Genomic DNA, 17793 nt, shown 5'->3' on the forward strand with positions numbered 1-17793 from the left:
CCTGGTCCTTCCCCAGGCATCTCCAATTAAAAAAAGTCAAAGAAGCAATTTGAGGGGCAGGGGCATGGGCTGCCCATAGGGAGTGGGCTGGGGGCTGCTGGCCCCACCCCCACCCATGGCAGCCCTGGAGGAATCCAGCTGGAAGAATTACAAATGCAGAGGTAAATGCAATTTCTTATTGTAGATTTTGGTCTAGCAGCCCCAATGATTTTGTCTGGACCAGAATTGGTGGGAAGCCTCCACCCCTGCCCACCAGCTAGGGGTGCTTGAAGGGGATAGACAAGGAGGGCTTTAGTTGGGACAGCAATGAGCTGGGGCTTGTGGGGCTGGTCGCCCTGGCTGCATGGGCACCCACAGACTTCCCCTCTCTGAAACAGTGCTCTTGTCCTGCTTGGTTATTTGGAGGGATGGACATCCAGGATGACTGAGCACATGCAGGACAGGGCAATTGTAGCAATGGATGTTTGGAAGGAGTCCTGCCAAAGGTGGACTGATGAAGCAGAAGTTTTTAATGTTGTCTAAACTCATGTTAAGAGGGCTCTTTACAGAGCCACTGCGTTTTCCCCTATACCTCCACTGTAAATCCCTTATCTCTCGGGCCAGAGTGTCCTGGGAAGATGTCCCAAGGTGTTTCCATTGGTCCCTTGTTAACCCCTCCCTTATTGGCTGTGAACCCCTCACCTTGATTGTGACCCCTCACCTGTGATTGGTCCCCAAGGGCTATATAAGCCCCCTCCCACAATTAAACTCTCTCTTTCGTCCTCTCTCCCCTGGTGGTCTGGTGAGTGCTCCGTCTTGGGGTCCCAGGGCCACGTGGCGGGGGGAGGGTGGAAGGGCATACTCCTTCCAGGTTATGGACTAAAACGAGGCCTGAAGGATCCCCCCTTCCCAAATATCCACCGTTAGGCAATAAAAACTGTCACTCAACTGCTGGGTGAGTCTGCCCCTTATCACTCCTCTCTAAGCCACCTCATCTCTTTTGGACACCCCAGCCATTCCCTGCAAATTCTGTCTCTGTCCACCATCAGAAGCAAGATCTGCTTGTTCTCTCCTACGTTTGTATTCTTTTGCCCCTCTTCAAGCACATTTTATTTTATGCTTCTACTATACACACAGTAGCCTGAACACACACAATGCTCCAGTCTCTCTCTCCCTAATTCTCGTCCCTTCCACACAGGGAAAAAAGCCTACACCACCATCCCGCTCTCAGTGTTAGTTGCTCACTGTGATCTACACTGAAATACATCTCCCTCCAAGTTGCCCAGACACTTCCTTTGGGAACAGCATAAACACCTCCAGGTTTAAGTAAGCGTGGCACTCCTGCAAAGCTCACCTCTTTGCTAGCCAGCTCCACATTCTTATAAAGAGAGACTTTTCTCCTGCTTTTTTTATTAGCTCTTCCATGTTATAAAACGTAATGGGAACTTTCAGACCAGCTTCTGTACAGGTCTCTGATGCGCTTCTCTCTTTTATGGCTCAAGTACAACAGCAATTGCAGACATTAACATGCTTCTTTAGTATGAAATGTACATTTGAATGGCACCCAACTGGAGGAACATGTTGTGCCTCTTGCAAAGCTGGCTGCAGCCTGCCCAGAAAGGGGAGGGGGTGAGGGGTGCCCAGATTTTGCCTGCAGCCCCCTGCACATGAGGGAAAGAGGCAACAGGGGAGCCGTGGCCAGGGAGAGGAGGGATGGTCAAGGTGGATGGTGGGGAGTAGGGGGTGAGGCATAACCTCTTAATGCCTTTTTGGGGCAGCCATTGCCTTCATACCCACCTCTGAAGTACTTAACGTGTCTCTGACAATATACAAGTAAGCAAAAGTAAGATGTGTGTGGGGATGCTGGGGATTTCCTTGTCAGCAGAGGCTTTAGGATGGATGGAGTGTGTTAGGGTCATCCCCTGTGTCTTGGGCTCCCTCCACATCTCTTCCTTCTCTGGATCTCATCCCCTTGCAAACAGCACTCCCACCTCAGACTCTGCATGTCATGTCAGCCTTTTCTTTCCATCCCTCCTTGTGTGCAGGGCCCTGACCTAGTGCCAAGAGTAGAATCCTTCAGGCCCCCACCCCTCCCAGGTCACTTCTTGGGTAGAGAATATCAATTACAAGTCTCTTTAGGGCCCAGCACTCTGGGATGGCAACCTTATGGGGGCTCAGACTTGGGATCATCATGACAGTCATTCTTAACATGGAGAAAACATTGCTGTCTTTACCAGCCTGCACCAGGAATGGAAGAGATGTGCAACCACCAGCCCGCCTTCCTCCTTGCTTCTGGGATGGGCCAGCAACTGGGATTTCTCCTGTGGATCAGGGATCTGTCTGCAGAGGGATGTGTAGAGCATGCCCTTTGGTCTTGTTCATGCTCTGTCCTCCTATTTCACCGCATCTGAGGAGCCAGGTGCCACCCCATGGTGCTGAAGTGAGAATGTTGTCTCCATCACAGGAGTCTGGAGACCCCACCAGGACTCGGGCCTCCTGGAAGAAACAGCGGTTATTCCCTGGGCCCATATCCCCTCTCCTCCCTGTGTGCCCTCTTCATGGGCCAAGCTTGGGCACCAGCAATGGCTCTCCCAGCTACAGGGCTGAGAAGGGAAGCTGTGGCCCCAGATGAGGGGTGGTGGCACCAGCCCAGCAGCAGCATGCAGTTTCTCTCCTGCACATCTTCCATCAGGCAACTGTGCTCCTCCTGGTCCCAGCAGCCAGACTGGTTCTCAGTTCCCTGTTGTTGGATGGTGGCACACTGCAGCCTTGGAGAGAACAGGGATTTACTGTTTCTCTGAAAGGAGAAAAAACCATAGTGCATCCATGCTGGGGTCTGGCTGTGCAAGCAACCTTTGCAGGCACTGGTGCTCTGTGCTCCACAGGAAAGCTCAATCCCAGGAGGGCCCCGGCCAGGGACGGCAGTGACATGCAGGTGGCAGCTATACATGGCCCCCTTTCGAGAGATAAGCAATCAGTGCTACCACCACCCCGATGTACACTCCTGTGCCGATGGTTATGGAGAGCGCGGCAAGGAAGAGAGCTCGGCGGGAAGCTGAACTGGCCAGATGGAAATCTCCTTTGGAGACAGCCTTGCTGGTCTGGAAGGAGAAGAAATGCTTGTTGCTCACAGCTGTATCAACCTGGCCTTTTACTCACCATGCAACTGTTTCACTACTGAGTCAGTCCCCCTTCCCTGGTCACTCTGTCCCTTGGCAGCTGGGAACAGACAGCACGGTGTTTGCCAGTCCAGGAGGGCTCAGAACAGCAGTGTCGCCTACACACATTTCCCTGTGGATTTTGCCTCCAAGGGAAGCGTGGGCTTCAGCTGCTTGTCTGAAAGCACCCATCTGGGCACTCAGCCAGAGCTGTGAGCGGGAGGCTGGACCCTCGTAAAAGCAGGCAAATGGTTGGTGCTTGGGGTGATGGCTGTGTGGCACCGACTAGATACCAGTATACCCTGTACAGATATGTACTGAGTACTGCCTAGTCTCAGGGAGTTGACTCCAGACAGCGTGGTCCATTGGTCTGGCTCTGCTGCCACCTGGTTTTTCATGCGTGGGGTTTTTGGTTGAAGCCTATTTGCTATAGAAGGGCTGATGGAGCCAGCAGTGGAGACAGATGTGGGCGTTGGTTCTCTGTGATGGCAACTTCCAGCTTCTCTAAGTGCTCAGGGCACATTCTAAGTGCTCTTGGTATTACCTACTACTTGTATTCAAGTTGCCAAATGGAGATCCCTGTGCACAGACACCGAATAAACAGGTGGTCCTTGCCTCAGTGAGTGAACAAAAAGGGTAGTTATAGCAAATGGAGCTAGATATAAATTGCCCCACGTACGTCATCACATGGAGAGTGCACCGTGCTATATTGCACCATATGGAAAAATGTGAAATCAACTGCTCCTTGGGGTCCTAATCAATTAATGCTTCCCCTGCCTCTCACCACCTCTGTGCCAGGCACTCATATAATATACTTTTCCATTTCTGTTCCTATTCTCTTGATTTAACTTCTTAATACCTCCCCCCACCTATTCTTTGTACAGAAGCATCTGTGCAAATGTGGAGTAAATCCCCTAGCTCTGCATGAATTATTCTGGGTCAACACTAAGTAAGTGAGCCCAGGCTCTGGGCTAAGCCCTCAAGAAGGCAGCAGCTCCTCTGAGCTGGTGCAGCCAGAGGCTCACCTCCCTCTCCAGCCTCTGCCAGCCTGGCATTGGCTCCCACAGCTTAGCCAATGTGCATCAGAAACAAGCACAAGAGAGGAGCTGTAGTGTGATATGGACACCAGGATCTCCTTTGTGTCCAATCTCCAGAGCAGCCTGGTTCCTGTGACATGAGCTGCCTCAATCTGGGTCATGGTGTAGAACCTCTGCACTACTGGAGAGTGGGAGGACAGGTGGGAAAATGCCAGAGTGAAAAGCTGGGCAAAGAGCCAAGAGCAACTCCAGTTCCCTAAATAACACCCAGAAGACACAAAGGAAAAGCCTGACCCCCAGTAACCCACACCAGAGCTGGAGGGCTTGCAACCCCGCAATAACTGTGGAGACATCCAGCATCACCCTTTGCGTCAACCCTGAGAGTTATGGCCATGGCACAGAGATGAGCCTTAGATCCAGAAAGGTGTTGGCCACCTCCAGGGCTGCTGTGGCTTGCAGGGCCCTTGCTCCAGCGCTCAGCACGCACAGGCAAGCAACAAGATCTCTTACCCCTTGGGAGAAGTAGAAAGCAGCAATCCCCAGGGGCCAGAAGCAACACAGCATGGAGAAAAGGGCCAAACCCAGGTGGTCCTTGGGGGGAAGCATCAGGAAATGATCCTCGCTTTCGCTGTCGCTGGAGGAGTCGCTCTGAAAAACGAGATGAATTCAGCACATGCCCACCTCCCTGCGCCTCACTGTCAGCTGCATCTCAGCCCCTCACCTCCCAGCTTCTGCTCTCTCCTGGTCCTATCACATATTTTCATATTATTCCCACCAGCAAATTCAAGGAGTATTTCAAAAATATTTTAGACTCTTCAGCGTGGTTTGATGAAGAACAACGTAGCTCAGCAAATTCAAAAGTGGAATGGATTCTTGGCTCCCTGCCAGAGCAAATGCTGAGCTCACTTGCTGGGGGTCTGGGATTTCCCTGCATTAGAGAGAGTCTTAAACTGAAATATCTTCAGCTTTGGCAGAACTGACTGTTTGTCAGCTTAAACAAATTTAAACAAAGTGCCTTATCCCCATTAGAGACTAGGAGATCAATATCCTGCTAAACTAATTTACAAAGTGAGGGAAAGCAGTTGAATTGGAGCTTCCATTGCAGAGGCAACATGCCCTCTCCCCCCAGTAAGTACATTGCTCAGTGGCTGCAGTCAACACTCCTGCCTTTGGGCACCACTTGGCCAGCCTCAGACCACCCTAGAAGTGATTTGTCTCAGTGGGAAAGGCACGCAGAGGTGGGGACACCCCTGATGCCATCTGAAGAGGCCACATCATCAACACCAAAAGCAGCAGAGCTGTGCTGGGTCATCAGACATCAGCTCCAGTGGGCTCCGGGGACCCACTTCCACCTCTCAAGGTCCTGAACAGTGTTCCTAGCCTTGGCACCATTGCTCAAGCCATGGTGGGGCACAGCACAGCAATGAGGCTGCTTTGTTAGCTCTCATTCTTCCTTTGCAGGATTCATCCTGTCTTTATATATAAGCTTTTTCTCAGCTGCTGCCATCAGGCATATGAATTTCGCTGTTATGCAAGAACTGCTGCTTCTCCTCAGCTCGAGTGCCACAGCAGCAGCAGGCTGCCCTTGTCTAAGGGTCCCCATATCCCAAGGGTCCTGCAGAGATCCACCTCCCCTTTGCTCCCAGCAGCCTGCAGGCAGGCTGCTCTTAGGGAACCTGATCTCTTTCTGAGGTCAGCACTGAGGGAAAAGGAGCAGAAATGATAAGGAGAAAGAAGAAATACTGGGTGCTCAGGGAGACTAATGAGGCAGGAGATGGTAGGGTGTGGGGGGAGCTCTGGGTAAAAATGGGAGAATAAATTACTGAGAATTTGAGCCCATGTTCAGAATTACCACAGGAGTTTAGTGCCATCCCACCTGGCAAAGCTCACCTCATACTCCTGGAGCTCATCTTCCTCCACCTCATAGGACACAGTTTGGATGCGGATGTCACTCTCTACCAGGCAGGACCCTTGTGCCTCGTGCCTTTCAGGAGCTTCGGATGGAGCCTCTTTGCTTTCTGTAAAAGTGGTTTCGCAGCTTTCTGTTTTGCTGTCCTTGGCCTTGAGAGTGGTCTCATCCTTCACAAGGATGAAACTGGGGCCGTACAAGGCTTCAACAGCCAGCTGCAGGGAACTGGCATCCAGCAGCTGGTGAGTCCTGGCACTGCCAGCGTTTTGGAAGATGTAGGAATACAGTTTCCCTTGGCAGTGATGACTGGGGTAGTCCTGGCTGTGATGCTGGTGGTAAGAATAGCTGTTGTGAAGGTGTCCGTTGGCCTTGGCCAAGAGCGGGTTTTGCATCTCACGCACACTCTCCATGCTGTTGGTGGTAAGGGGGAAGAGATCCTGCAGGAGCAGAGGCGGTAGAAGGGAGGAGGCTGTTATTACATCAAGGCAAGGGAGCAGAAAAGCCTCTCACCCATGCAGAGCCGATGTTGAGATGAGGCTAGTAGGAACAGAAAATATTGGCAATAATGGAGAAAACAAGTGTCCTCCCCACCTCTGCACAGCTTGAATGCTATCTCGGCAAACAGAGCATCTCTTCGTCTCTCCCCTGCTGGTAGTAAGATAAGGATGCAGCCCTGCAACAAGATGATCTGATTCAGGTTGGATTAAGATGAGGATTTGGTGTATCTACAATGCATCTTGGGTTGGCCACGTGCAGCCTGACAGGAAAGGACCTACTGCATCTTTTCTGCTGGTTCATAATGTGTGCTGCCTAACAAACAGCACAGAAGTAGTTAAGAGACTGACAGTCACTCAAGAGGCCTCCCTGACTTCCCAAAGCAGAGGGTTGCACGGTGAGTTACAGCCCTCTGGAGATTACACATACACCTAACTGACTTTCAGATAGATGGGAGGTTCTCTAGGGCTCCTCCAAGGTTGAGCTGCAGCTGGGGCAAGAGCAGTGAGCCGCCAAGGGAAGGCAGGGGGCTGCTGTGAGGACGTGGAGGTGGTGTTTAGGCTGGGGTGGGAGTGTTGGATGCTCAGCCAGCCATGAGGAGGAACGAAGAGATGCAAGATTAAAGGGGAGATCCCAGGGGGCTTGGTCCACTTTGAAATGATGACATTCTAAGTAAATGATCCATCACATCAAAGCCCTGTTTAAACCAGCTCCACCCTTGGGTACAGCAGCAGCAGTACAGCCTTGGCTCTGGGCCACCAGCTTCAGAAAATTCTGAGTCCAAATAGGATCCTCAGCTACAAATGTCAGCATGGGTTTATTCCTTGGGGAAATTCACCTCCCTCTCCCTTCCTCCATTTCAGAGTGTCAAAACCTTGTGCTGCTTTTTTTTTTTACCCATGAAAATGTCTGAGATTAAATATTTCCACCCCTTTTCTTTAGAGGACCATTTGCTATTTTGGCTTCCCAACCCACTTTGGCACAAAGAAAACGTGCAGTGAAATATCAGTGTTCCCTAGGAGAGAGAAACAATTACTTTGTGCTCTTCAGTACCTGAGCCCTGCATTTTATGGTCTCTCTCTAGCACTTTCCCGGCTCCTAGACCATGCCACCTTATTGCCTTGCAACCCCAAATGTTCCTGTCCTTCTTAGAGATCTCAGTCAGAGTCCTCTGCAGGATGCTGTGTAGCAGAGGCACATTTCCTCCTGCTATAGTATTCCCCAAGGTGCACTAGGCTTTCTGATAGGCAGCACATCACCTTGGCTTTAAATCTGTCCTCAAGGAGGAAATAAAAGTAAAGAAGCTGGAGTTGAAGATCCCAGAGAGTGAAAAGCTCAAGTGGTCCCTTGGCCAAACTCTGCCACACCATGCAGGTTTGGGGGCCATACATGGTTTTAAATGGACCTGCCCATGGGCTTTGTTCTGGCAGTGGTCATCACATTTTGGAAAGCTGTAATGGAAAATGGAGCTGTTCTGCTAAAACTGTGTGTTTTGGTGAATGCCCTCCACTTCTCCCTCCCCAAAACCATTCTCTGCCTTCTGCAGTCTCCCACCTTACTAATAAAGTCTGTAATGGCTTGTGCAGCAGATGGCTGTTAAGTATTTTGAAAATATTTAAGAGAGATGCATATTTGTATCAAAGGTGGTTTTATTTCTGCACAGACCCAGAGAAGCTCAAAGCTTCATCCCCGTTTTCAGGCAAGGAAACCACAATCCTCTTCTTTGCCTACCTTAACATGCAAATTAGGTTTCTAATAAAATATCTTTCTTTTGAATAAAGCAGTAAGAAGAGACCAATCACTGAGTGTTGTTTGAGAGCAGCAGCCCAAGCAGAAGAAGAAGCCCAGCACTAGTAAGAGAAAGTTGACAGTTTTGGTACAGCATCCATGCCTCATCTCAAGAAATGCTTCTGACAGCAGGTTAGGGTAGGGAGGAATGGAATCTTGCTGCGAGCTGCTGAAGGGAGCTGGCTCCAAATGTGCTGAGAAACACCAGCATATGGACTGCAGTGCAGGCAGGCTGCTGGCCACCGGGCAGTGGGTGCTGCCTGTGTGGAAGCTGCTGCGCTTCTTGCTTTGGGTCTTCTGCAGCAGGTTAGAGGAAGGGGAGAGCTGTGTGGGAAAGCCACACATTCACAGCAGCTAGTGCTGGGAAACAGCATGTGGGGGAGGAAGAAGGGAAAGGAGCTGGGAGGAATTGGAAACCGAAAAGGCAGCTTGGGAGGTGCCAGAGAACCAGTGGAGGATGAGTGCATCTATGCAGCTGGATTGCTGCAGGACATGTACTCAGTTGACTTTGAGCTGGGAGATGGCTTACTGACCTGGGCTGCGGGGAAGAGGCAGGGAGGGTCTGCAGGTAGTGAACAATGCAAGGTGAACATTCCTTAGAAGAGCAATAGTGTGGGTAGCAAAAGAAACCACGGGAAAATACTGCTGAAGCATGGGGAAGTTTCTGTGAATGTGGGCTGGGCAGGGCTGAAGGCTTTCTCCCAGGGGAGGAGGGAGAGCCCAAACCTCTTTGATTCCTCAAACTGCCCTTTGAGGGCTGTCCTTAGAGCAGGGCCAGGATCTCAGAGCTGCTGCACAAAGCATGGACGGGGCAGGGCTACAGCTAAAGGGATTTAGTCCATGCTAGTCTTGTACCCTCTGGGATTCTAAAAGATTTACCTGTATTAAATTCTCTTTTCCTTGCTGCCTTCCACCCTTGGGAGCTGTGGCCGATGCTCTCCCTTGGAGCAGGATAGGGCAATAACAGAACTGCAAGAACAAGGGGAAAATACAGAAGATCTCACCGTGCTTCTGATAAATAGGCAAAAGGACCACTAAGTGCAGCTCTGGTGCCCAGACCTGGCATTTGTCAGCAGTGGAGAGGGGACACTGAGGGCCAACATCACAAATGCCTATAATAGCAGTGCTCTGTAGTGTGTCCCTGTTGGAAAGCAGCCAGGCTGAAACCTTCTTCTCCAATAGCTGATGTGAAGAGTCCCAGTGTCAGAGGGATTAGAGTTCCATCCCACTCCTTAGTCACCAAGATCAGCACGTCGCATAGAGACAGTGCACCAAATGATTTGGATTTATAGGTATAGACTAGGGCCATCAGACCCCTAGAGATAAAATTAGAGAGGGAATGGCAGAAAGGGCGAGGACCAGCCCTGCATGCACACATTCAGGGAAGGAAAGAGCTACACCAGCCCTGCAGTTGTCCCCAAACCCCTTTTGGGTTATTTGGATCCTACAGTGAATTTAGCTGCACAGGGACTTAATAAAGTAAGCCTAGTAATAAAGTAAGCCTGGTAATAAAGACAGCTTGTTAATAACCAAGCTTGGGGAAAGGAAAGGAATGAAGTCAGCAGATGAAAGCAAGGAAGCCATAAAAGACAAAATTGGCAAAGAGTGGCCATTCTCTGACCTCATTATCAGCAACACTGGATAACGTGCATATCCATCAGCCCCATGGGGCTTGTCTGGGCAGGACTGGCAGCAGGTAATGGTGGTGAGATGCTGCTAGGTGCACAGGGAGGGTGCGCACATACAAGCATACATGCACAACATGAGCCCAGGGGAGGGTACACCTGGGAAGAGGCAAACTTCAGTGCCCTTGTTGAACCGAACCATTGCTGCAGCTCTACTGACGACTGTGAGCTGCAGGCTCCCTACTGAAGTGCCTCCCCCTCTGCATGGCTGCTCCTGTAACCAGCTGGCCAGGCAGGGACCCTCATGCTCCCCAGGCTGGTTGCAGTGGTCCCCAGCAGAGTGAGAAATGCACAGCTGTGTTGTGTACTCAGCTTCTCATGGCGAGTACTGGGTAAAAGGAGCCAAAATAAGGCATGAAAATAAAGAGGTAGCAAATATAGCTTTGTGTTTCACAGATCTCACCTCCATACCACATCCCCTGGGGCAGTTCTCAGAGGGACCCTTGGCACAGATGCCAGCTATGATAAGCCCGTTAATGATGAATTAAGTAGCTGTTCCAGGAATCAATCATCATTTAATTGCCCTGTCAGGCAAACACTCTGCCTTGTTTCCCGGGCTCATTAGCAGGTTGCAGCTGAGATGCATGTCCTCAGACTCCTGAGTGAGGTTAGCCCACCCCGACCAATGGCTTTTCCCTTCAGGATAGCACCTGGGGAAGTTGGGGCCCTCAGGGAACGGTGCCCTCCTGCACTGCCATGCCCTGGCTGGTCCGAGGGCAGGGGACAGTGTGAATGCCTGTTCTTGATACAGCTGATGTGACGCAGCATCACAGCCAGGTACAGCTGCCATATTCCTGGGACAGAGGTGGGCCTGCTCCTGACAGAGCAGGAAAGCATATGAGATATGTCAAGCACCCTTCCCAGAGTCCAGACCTTCCTAGAAGCTCTCAGGAGGTGCTTTAGGGTTTCTAACCAGAGGCCCAAGTCCTGCCAGGAGACAGTACCTCTGCCTCTGGACATCCAAGCTTGCGATTCTGCTCAAGAGAAAACCAGCTTGCAAAGGCTGCTGAAAAGCAAAGGCAGAGCATCGCAAGGAGGGAAGTTGTCATTTTGGAAAGGTAATGGATGAAGGAGGATGAAGGAAAGGCATTGTGTCTGGCAGGGGCAGACCAAGCCCTCTCTCAGTCCCAGGAGCCCACACAGAAGCATGAACACCTGACATGTCCCAGCCCTGAGCGCCACAGGGTGAAACACAGCTCAATGGGAGAAGGAATTGCTTTCATCAGCCCCGCAGACATGATTGCAGAAAGCAGTTTTGCTCTGGCCAACACTCAAGCCCATCTCCACATCGCTGCTCCTGTCTTGGGTACAGCACCGGCATGCAGTGAGGGGCTGTTCATCCCTGGGGTATAACAAAGCCTTCACCAGTCCTGGGACAGGTTGCTGTGGCAGGAGCATCAGATGAGGTGGCTGGGGGGTTGGAAAGGGCAGAGGGGTGGTGTGGATGAGGCAGGTCTCAGTGTGGGACAGGAGAGGAGGGTGGTGGGACATGACAGCCTCAATGGGGCTAGCAGAGGTGGGACACAGAGAAGCAAAAGAGCACATTAGGTACAGCACTGGGAAGGGAAATGGTGGGCAAGAAGCAAAGTGACATCTGAGCCAGGCAGAGAGCTGGACCCTGGCAACCAAGATGAAGAAGAAAGGGACTATGAAGCTGCTGGAGGGGAAAGAATTGGTGATGACCAAGAGAGAAGGAAGAAGGTGACACAGAGCCTGTGGACATGGATTAGAGGAAGGACAGCTGACGCACTTGTGATGTAGAGCACCTGATTCACAACTTTGATGCAGCCCATTTGATAGAGCTGGAAAGGAGTGAATAAAACGCTTGTTTTGATCTCCTGACAGGTGGAAAGCCAGTGCCTCGGCAATGGGCTCCTAGCTCCAACAGAGACTAAATTGCTCTGAGGATTGGGATGCGATAGGCTGCTTTTCAAGGTTCACAAGTCAAATTGGGCAATTTCCAGGTGGAAATCGACTCTTTATTGTCCCTGATAAAAACGTTTCTCTGCAGCAGTGTTCCAACCCAGCTGTGCTCAGAGCTAAGGCATTGCTCCTAATGGTAAGAAACAGCAAATCCATCCCCGGGTCTAGCAGGGGAGAGCCGGGCTGCTTCTGAAGGAGCCGTGCAAGGGGTTCGGAGGGCTGGGGCTCCCCCACTGCCGTGTCTCCAGCTCCAGCAAGCTGGATACGCTGCCCGTGAACACCCCATCAGCAGGGGAGCAGTGGGAACTCCATCGCCTCCAAACAACCTCAGGCACCACCACAGCATTCAAGCCTCACAGTGGGAATGCCTGCACACATGCTGCTCCTGGCTGCCGTGTCCTCCATCCCCGGCCAGGCCCCCGCCGCTCCCCCGCCCCGGCCGCGGCCGGCGCTCGCCAGGCGGCCGCCAGGTGTCCCCGGCGCTCCGCGCACCGCCGGCCCCGCACCGCCCCGGGCCGCGGCCGTCCCGACGCGCCCGCCGCCCCGGCACCCACAGCGCCGCGAGGGACAGCCCTGCGGGCAAAGCCTGGGCCTGGCGCCCGTGTGTCCAAACCGCTGGGGGCGGCTGCGGCGCCCCAACACCGCGGGGCCGGCGTTGGCCTTTACAGTGGGAGCACAGCTCCGGCCCGGGGTCGGAGCTCACTGGCCTGGGTGCGGCCGGGGGCCGTACCCCGCTGGAATGCACCCCTCCGGGATGCACCTCGTCTTGTCCCTCAGGAAAGGGAGATCGGAGAAGGGCACATCGAGCTGTCGAGAAGGGGAGGCAGCAGCATGGATGGTGATGGAAATAAAGCACATGGTGGTGTGGGTGGCTAGGTGTATAATTAGCAGGTTTGGTCTCTCTCGGCATCCCTTTTTTTAGCTGGAGACACAAACAAGTAAATAAGGTGGCTGTCAGAAGTTTCCACAGGCTGTCCTGGGTGCGTAGGATCAAAGGGGGGGAGGGGGCAGTGCAGCAGGGCTGCTCCTGGGGGCTGTCCCGGAGCTGGAGAGCAGTGGGGTGGCCATGGGGTGCCCAGTTGAGGCAAAGCAGAGAGAGTGACCTGGCCAGCAGCGTTGTACTAGGGAAGTGGACCAGGGCAGGATCAGGGATGGACAAGTTATGGAGGTGCCAACAGCCACACTGGAGTAGTCCTCTCAGCCTCAGGGCACTCCTGCTGGCTTTGCACCTAAACAACCTGCAGGCCTGCAGTGCTCTGAACAAGCCCCAGTGAGGGGCTTTAAAGGTGCCAAACAAAACTGATGGATAGCTCTCACCAGGGGCTTTTTCACTTTTCTGTTTGGGGACCCAGCAAGGTTGTCAGGAGGCAGTGGAGGTTAGGGTGATGACTTCTGGATGTAGAGGCTGGTGGGACTGTCACTCAGCATCTCCAGCCCTTTGAGGCATCAGCCATGGGAAGCTGTTGGGCTCTGATTGCTCATGTCAGCCAGACAACACCAGCCTGGGGCCAGGGGAGAGTGAATGCCCCTGCCTGATACAGCATCTAAATCACTGTCCTGGAGAAACATGAGCTCAAACTGGGTCTGGGCTTCAACCTCCTCTTCCTCAGCTCAGGACTACCCTAAGGAAGTACCCCAGGGCTGCTGTCTGGAGAGAGGGGCATTGGCACCCCGTCCTCAATGTAGAAAGCCTACTTAGAAACATCCATGCATGTAGAGCTACTGAGAGCCAAACTAACTGACACCTGGGCTGCAATGCTTCCAGCACAGAGGCAACCCCATCCCTCACCTAAGAGCAGGCTCCCTACTTGGGGTGCCCAAAGGGACACCAAGCATCCCACTTGAGTGCTCACAGAGGTCCCTCGAGATGTGTTTATTACCAGGACATTCTCTCTGCTGCTGAAAGACGCACAGAAGCTCTTGCTGGCAGATAGTAATTTTGCTCGTGGCTGATTTTCCTGTGCTAATGGTTAAAGTCCTCAATTTCACATCAGGTTTTCTCCATCGCTATTTATACCCAGTATTGAACTGAACACAGTGGTTATCCTAAATGGTTCCATGCTCTTCTCCCATACCCTTTGCTGCAGTCCCATCATCTCCACTTCAAGGTTCTTCTTCTGCCTGTCAAGTCCTGCAGGGCATTTATGGCTGCTGCTACCATGGGACCCTGCATCCATCCATCCCACCGCTTCATTCCCACAGACCACTTTGAAAGCAGTGATACACGTGCTCCTCTCCAGGACCACCCCTGCTCCTCTCAGCTCTGCAGCCCAGCCTGCCCCAGGGCCGTGCCTGGGGTCTGCACTCTGGAGATGCTCTCCTTGCCATGTCCTGTCACCCAGCACAGAAGTGGTCAGGCAGATAGAACCTGGCTTTCTTCCAGGTGAGAGACCTGCACCATCCGAGACCAAAATGGGGACAGGGATGTAGCGCTTGGTTGGCAAAAGGTGTCGGGGGGGACGTAGAGATGTCCTCCCCTTCACAGCTGCAGCTTGCTGATAGAGCGGCTTAGCTGCAGCACCAAACTTCATCCTCACATCTTCTTGAAAATCCCCTTCCTATCAATCGAAGCTGGCAATGCAAAGCGTCTGTTAAGGGCTGCTCATTTGTCTCTGTTTAAAACATACCCATACTCAAATGATTCATTATCACCCTGAGGGCTAGCACATGCCGGCAGCCTCCTTTCCCCACTGCCCTGTTTGTTTTATCCACATCTGCCTGCCTTAAACTCAGGGCTATTTCCACCTTGCTTACTGCATCCTGATTCTCCAGGGGATTCACAAGGCTCCTCTGTAGTTCAGATGTTTAATTCATTTGCCAATGATCTGCTCTCTCTTTAAAAACGAACTTATGCTGTGGAGATGACACCTTTGCAGCTTACATTTCAAACCCTAAGTTTCCAAACACAGTGTGTATTTATCAGCAGTAAGCTGATCTCCTAGTCCAGAAAATAAGTGGATTGCTGTCTTCCCATCTGGCCAACATCTGCAGACTCAGACAAACTTCTGAGGAGTTAAATTATTACCCGGGTCAAAAGGTGCAATCCAAACCAAATGTTTAGAGCCTCTTTCATATTTGTTATTACCAAAGAATACTCAAGTGAAGATGTGCCCTTTGTGTTTGAGGAGGGGCAGTTCACACTGATTTATTCTGTTGTCAGGAATATGGTGAGAGGAAAGGCAGCAGCTGCCCTCAGCCATCCCACAACCCTTGTTCATCCTGCAGTACCAGAGCCCAGGATCATGCAGTGCTAAATTTTCTTCTATATAGTGTGGAAAGAGATGTTGCAAAACAATGTCACATCTCCTTTTCCATAACACTAAGTTGCCTTGGTGAGGGGGCCTCTGGGCTACTCCTTCATTTGCTGTATAGATGCTTTCCCTTTCTTCCTGGCCCATTTCTCTTCCCAGCCCATGTCACCACCTCCCTGGGACAGGACTCAGGCTGCTGCTTGCACCCATACAGAGTCATAGTGTGAAAGAGGCAGCTCTGCTCTGGGTGAACTGCGTTGCTGGTCTTACGCGGGCTGAGTGAGGGCAACCTGATCATGGTGTTTCCCTCCCAGCACGTCCCTGCTGTGCAGGGACAAGCCCCAGCAACACCTTCTTGCTCTCCTCTGGAGTTTCTGGAGAGATGGAAGGATTTGCAGAGAAACCTCTGCCCAGCTCAAGAGCAGCACCAGTGTGGCTATTGCATGTGGCATCAAATCTCCAAGTCCGTGCACATGTGCCTTGGACCAATCTTTCATACCAACTGTTGAGTTTCCAGTCATATAGTCTGGAGACAACTCCAGTTTTCAAAAGATACCTGAAGTGTTTCACTCCAAAAGGAAGCTGGTTTAAGTCATGCACCACGAAAACACTGGGGATAACTGTAGCCTTCCCTTCCAGGCTAAGCAAAGCATTTGGTGTGCTTTGCTGCCTTTTTCACTTGTCAGAGAAATAGCAACAGAAAGACAATTTGGAGGAAACCTATAACGAATGTTTTTTCCCCTCTCTAATGATGTGGCTTGGCCCTTCACTCAGAAAACTCAATCATTTGCCCATCCCTAATTTTACAAATAGAGAAATACTGGCTGAAGACCTTGCCTGAAATTACTGCCCTGAAAGCAGCAGTAGAGCTGCAGCTCCTGTGAGTGTTACCTGCCAGCCCTGGGCTCAGATACAGGGCTTTAGAAATTAGGCAGAAAAAAGGAGGACAGGAAGAGCAGATCTTCCTCTTGCTGAGGTTGAAGATGCTCTGGGGAAGGTGTGAATACATCACAACACATGAAGAGGGGCTGTGAAGGGGGCAGACAAACCAAAAAGGCCAGAAGTGCCCATGCCCATGCCAGGGGCCAACAGACTGCTCTGCCACAAGCTCCTGGGCCAGGCAGGATTGGCCCCTTTGAGGCTTGCTCCAGGGAGCTTGTAGGTGGCAGAGAGGCATTTTAATTGGCAAATTTTTGCTGAGAGCTTGGTCACCTCTCTGCAAGTGATGGTGCTATCTGCAGACTGGGCTGAGGGCAGGGAGGGGTTGGGTACCATGCAAAAGCAGGGATCTGCTGTAAAAAATTCACCATGCTTGAACTGCAGCAAATTACTCATTCTTTAATAATGGTGTTTATTACCTGTCTCTGATGGTGGTTCAGGGAGACAAAGTGAAGTGGATTCAGCTCCCCAAAGCTTTAGCTCTGCCAGCCATTTTTATGACATAAGAAACTTTTGCCAGAGAAATGTAGTCACTGCATTTTGGCTTGGGTAATTCCTTCTCCTGACAGCCTACAAAGTAACCAGCAACTATCCCCCAGAGACAAAAGCTTTTTTTTTGCTTGTATGTGGCAGGCAAGCTCAGACCCCGCTCCTTTGGTTATCCCTGGTATTTGTATAGTGCTACCTTCCTCTTGGGAAAAAGGTTTTTACTGGTGGCAGATCCCAAGCTCATGAAAAGGGAATTTATCTTTTTCAGAAGCAAAGCAAGCAGCCCAGTAAAGTGGGTTTGGGGAGAGCAGCATGGCTTTTGTGAAACCCGCAGCAGCTTTAGAGGAGGAATTATAAACAGGCACTGGTAGGGACAGAAAGTGCTTCTCGTTGAAACTCCTGAATGAGCGGCTTTTCCCCACAGATACAAGCTGGGAGGTCATCCGCAGGGCTACAGGGAGATGGTGCTGCTCAGGGGAGTAATTTCATTGGCGTTAAGTCATGGCACCGGCAATAGCCCTCTCGACCAAGGTCTCTGGACTGTTTCTTTTCCCGGCTGCATCCCAGGGATGGCTGGCAGTGGGGTGGCTCCCGCCAGCTCCTGAGGCTTCTCAGCAGAAGGAAAACAACCCCCAAACTTCAACCGGCGGCTGAGCTGCCGCCCGGGGACAGAGTCCCGATGGCTGGCTGGATCCACGGTGCCATTGCAGTTGCCCTGACACATCTGGCCTCCAAAACTTTGGCTGAAATCCTTACATTTTGCCCACTGCAGAGCCTCTGACTAGGTAATTTGTCCCGGTTTTTCCGGGTTACAGCCTTTCATCTTTACACCCCCCAACATATTTTTTGACCTTCCTGGGGCCAACTCGAGTCCGGCGCGGGGCTGCCTTTCCGTGGGGACGTGCTGCCATCGCACTGGAGCAGCCCGGGGCCGCTGGGGACGAGCTCCTGGACCCCCCGGGAATGCCGACCACCCGGGTGTCAGCGGGGGTGCCCCGACACGAGCGCTGTGAGCGGGTCCTTACCTGCGTGTCGAGGAAGGGCTCACCCGCCAAGTTGGAGCACGGGCGGCTGAAGTGGAGCGGCGGCGGCTGGCATCACGGCGGCCGGCAGCGGCTCGGCGGCCCCGCCGCGGCCTGT

At 52.1% G+C, this 17793-nt stretch overlaps 1 protein-coding gene across 3 annotated transcripts; it reads right to left on the minus strand.

The window, feature by feature from the left end:
- Positions 1 to 1877: 1877 nt before the first annotated feature.
- SYNDIG1L (synapse differentiation inducing 1 like) lies at positions 1878 to 17776 on the minus strand. Of its 3 annotated transcripts, none has more exons than XM_027671612.1 (4): positions 17679 to 17776; positions 6065 to 6520; positions 4685 to 4822; positions 1878 to 3080 (listed from the first exon to the last, which is right to left on the minus strand). In XM_027671612.1, the coding sequence occupies exons 2-4, from the start codon at positions 6491 to 6493 to the stop codon at positions 2922 to 2924; spliced, it is 726 nt and encodes a 241-aa protein (XP_027527413.1). In that variant the 5' UTR covers positions 6494 to 6520; positions 17679 to 17776; the 3' UTR covers positions 1878 to 2921. The 3 variants fall into 3 exon arrangements, with proteins under 3 accessions (XP_027527413.1, XP_027527425.1, XP_027527420.1); XM_027671624.1 differs by lacking the exon at positions 17679 to 17776 and adding an exon at positions 6675 to 7205; XM_027671619.1 differs by lacking the exon at positions 17679 to 17776 and having other exon boundaries at positions 6065 to 6631.
- Between the last annotated feature and the right edge of the window lie 17 nt (positions 17777 to 17793).

Source organism: Neopelma chrysocephalum, unplaced genomic scaffold, assembly GCF_003984885.1.
Source record: "Neopelma chrysocephalum unplaced genomic scaffold, ASM398488v2 Primary Assembly neopelma1_24, whole genome shotgun sequence".
Lineage (NCBI taxonomy): Eukaryota > Metazoa > Chordata > Aves > Passeriformes > Pipridae > Neopelma > Neopelma chrysocephalum.

Excerpts from the sequence above, each read along its gene's own strand:
- SYNDIG1L (XM_027671612.1), bottom strand. The coding sequence starts at position 6,493 with ATGGAGAGTGTGCGTGAGATGCAAAACCCGCTCTTGGCCAAGGCCAAC. Across the intron at positions 4,823-6,064 it reads ATGAGCTCCAGGAGTATGAG|AGCGACTCCTCCAGCGACAG; the intron begins GTGAGCTTTGCC and ends CTCGTTTTTCAG. Across the intron at positions 3,081-4,684 it reads CTTTCTACTTCTCCCAAGGG|ACCAGCAAGGCTGTCTCCAA; the intron begins GTAAGAGATCTT and ends TTCTCCTTCCAG.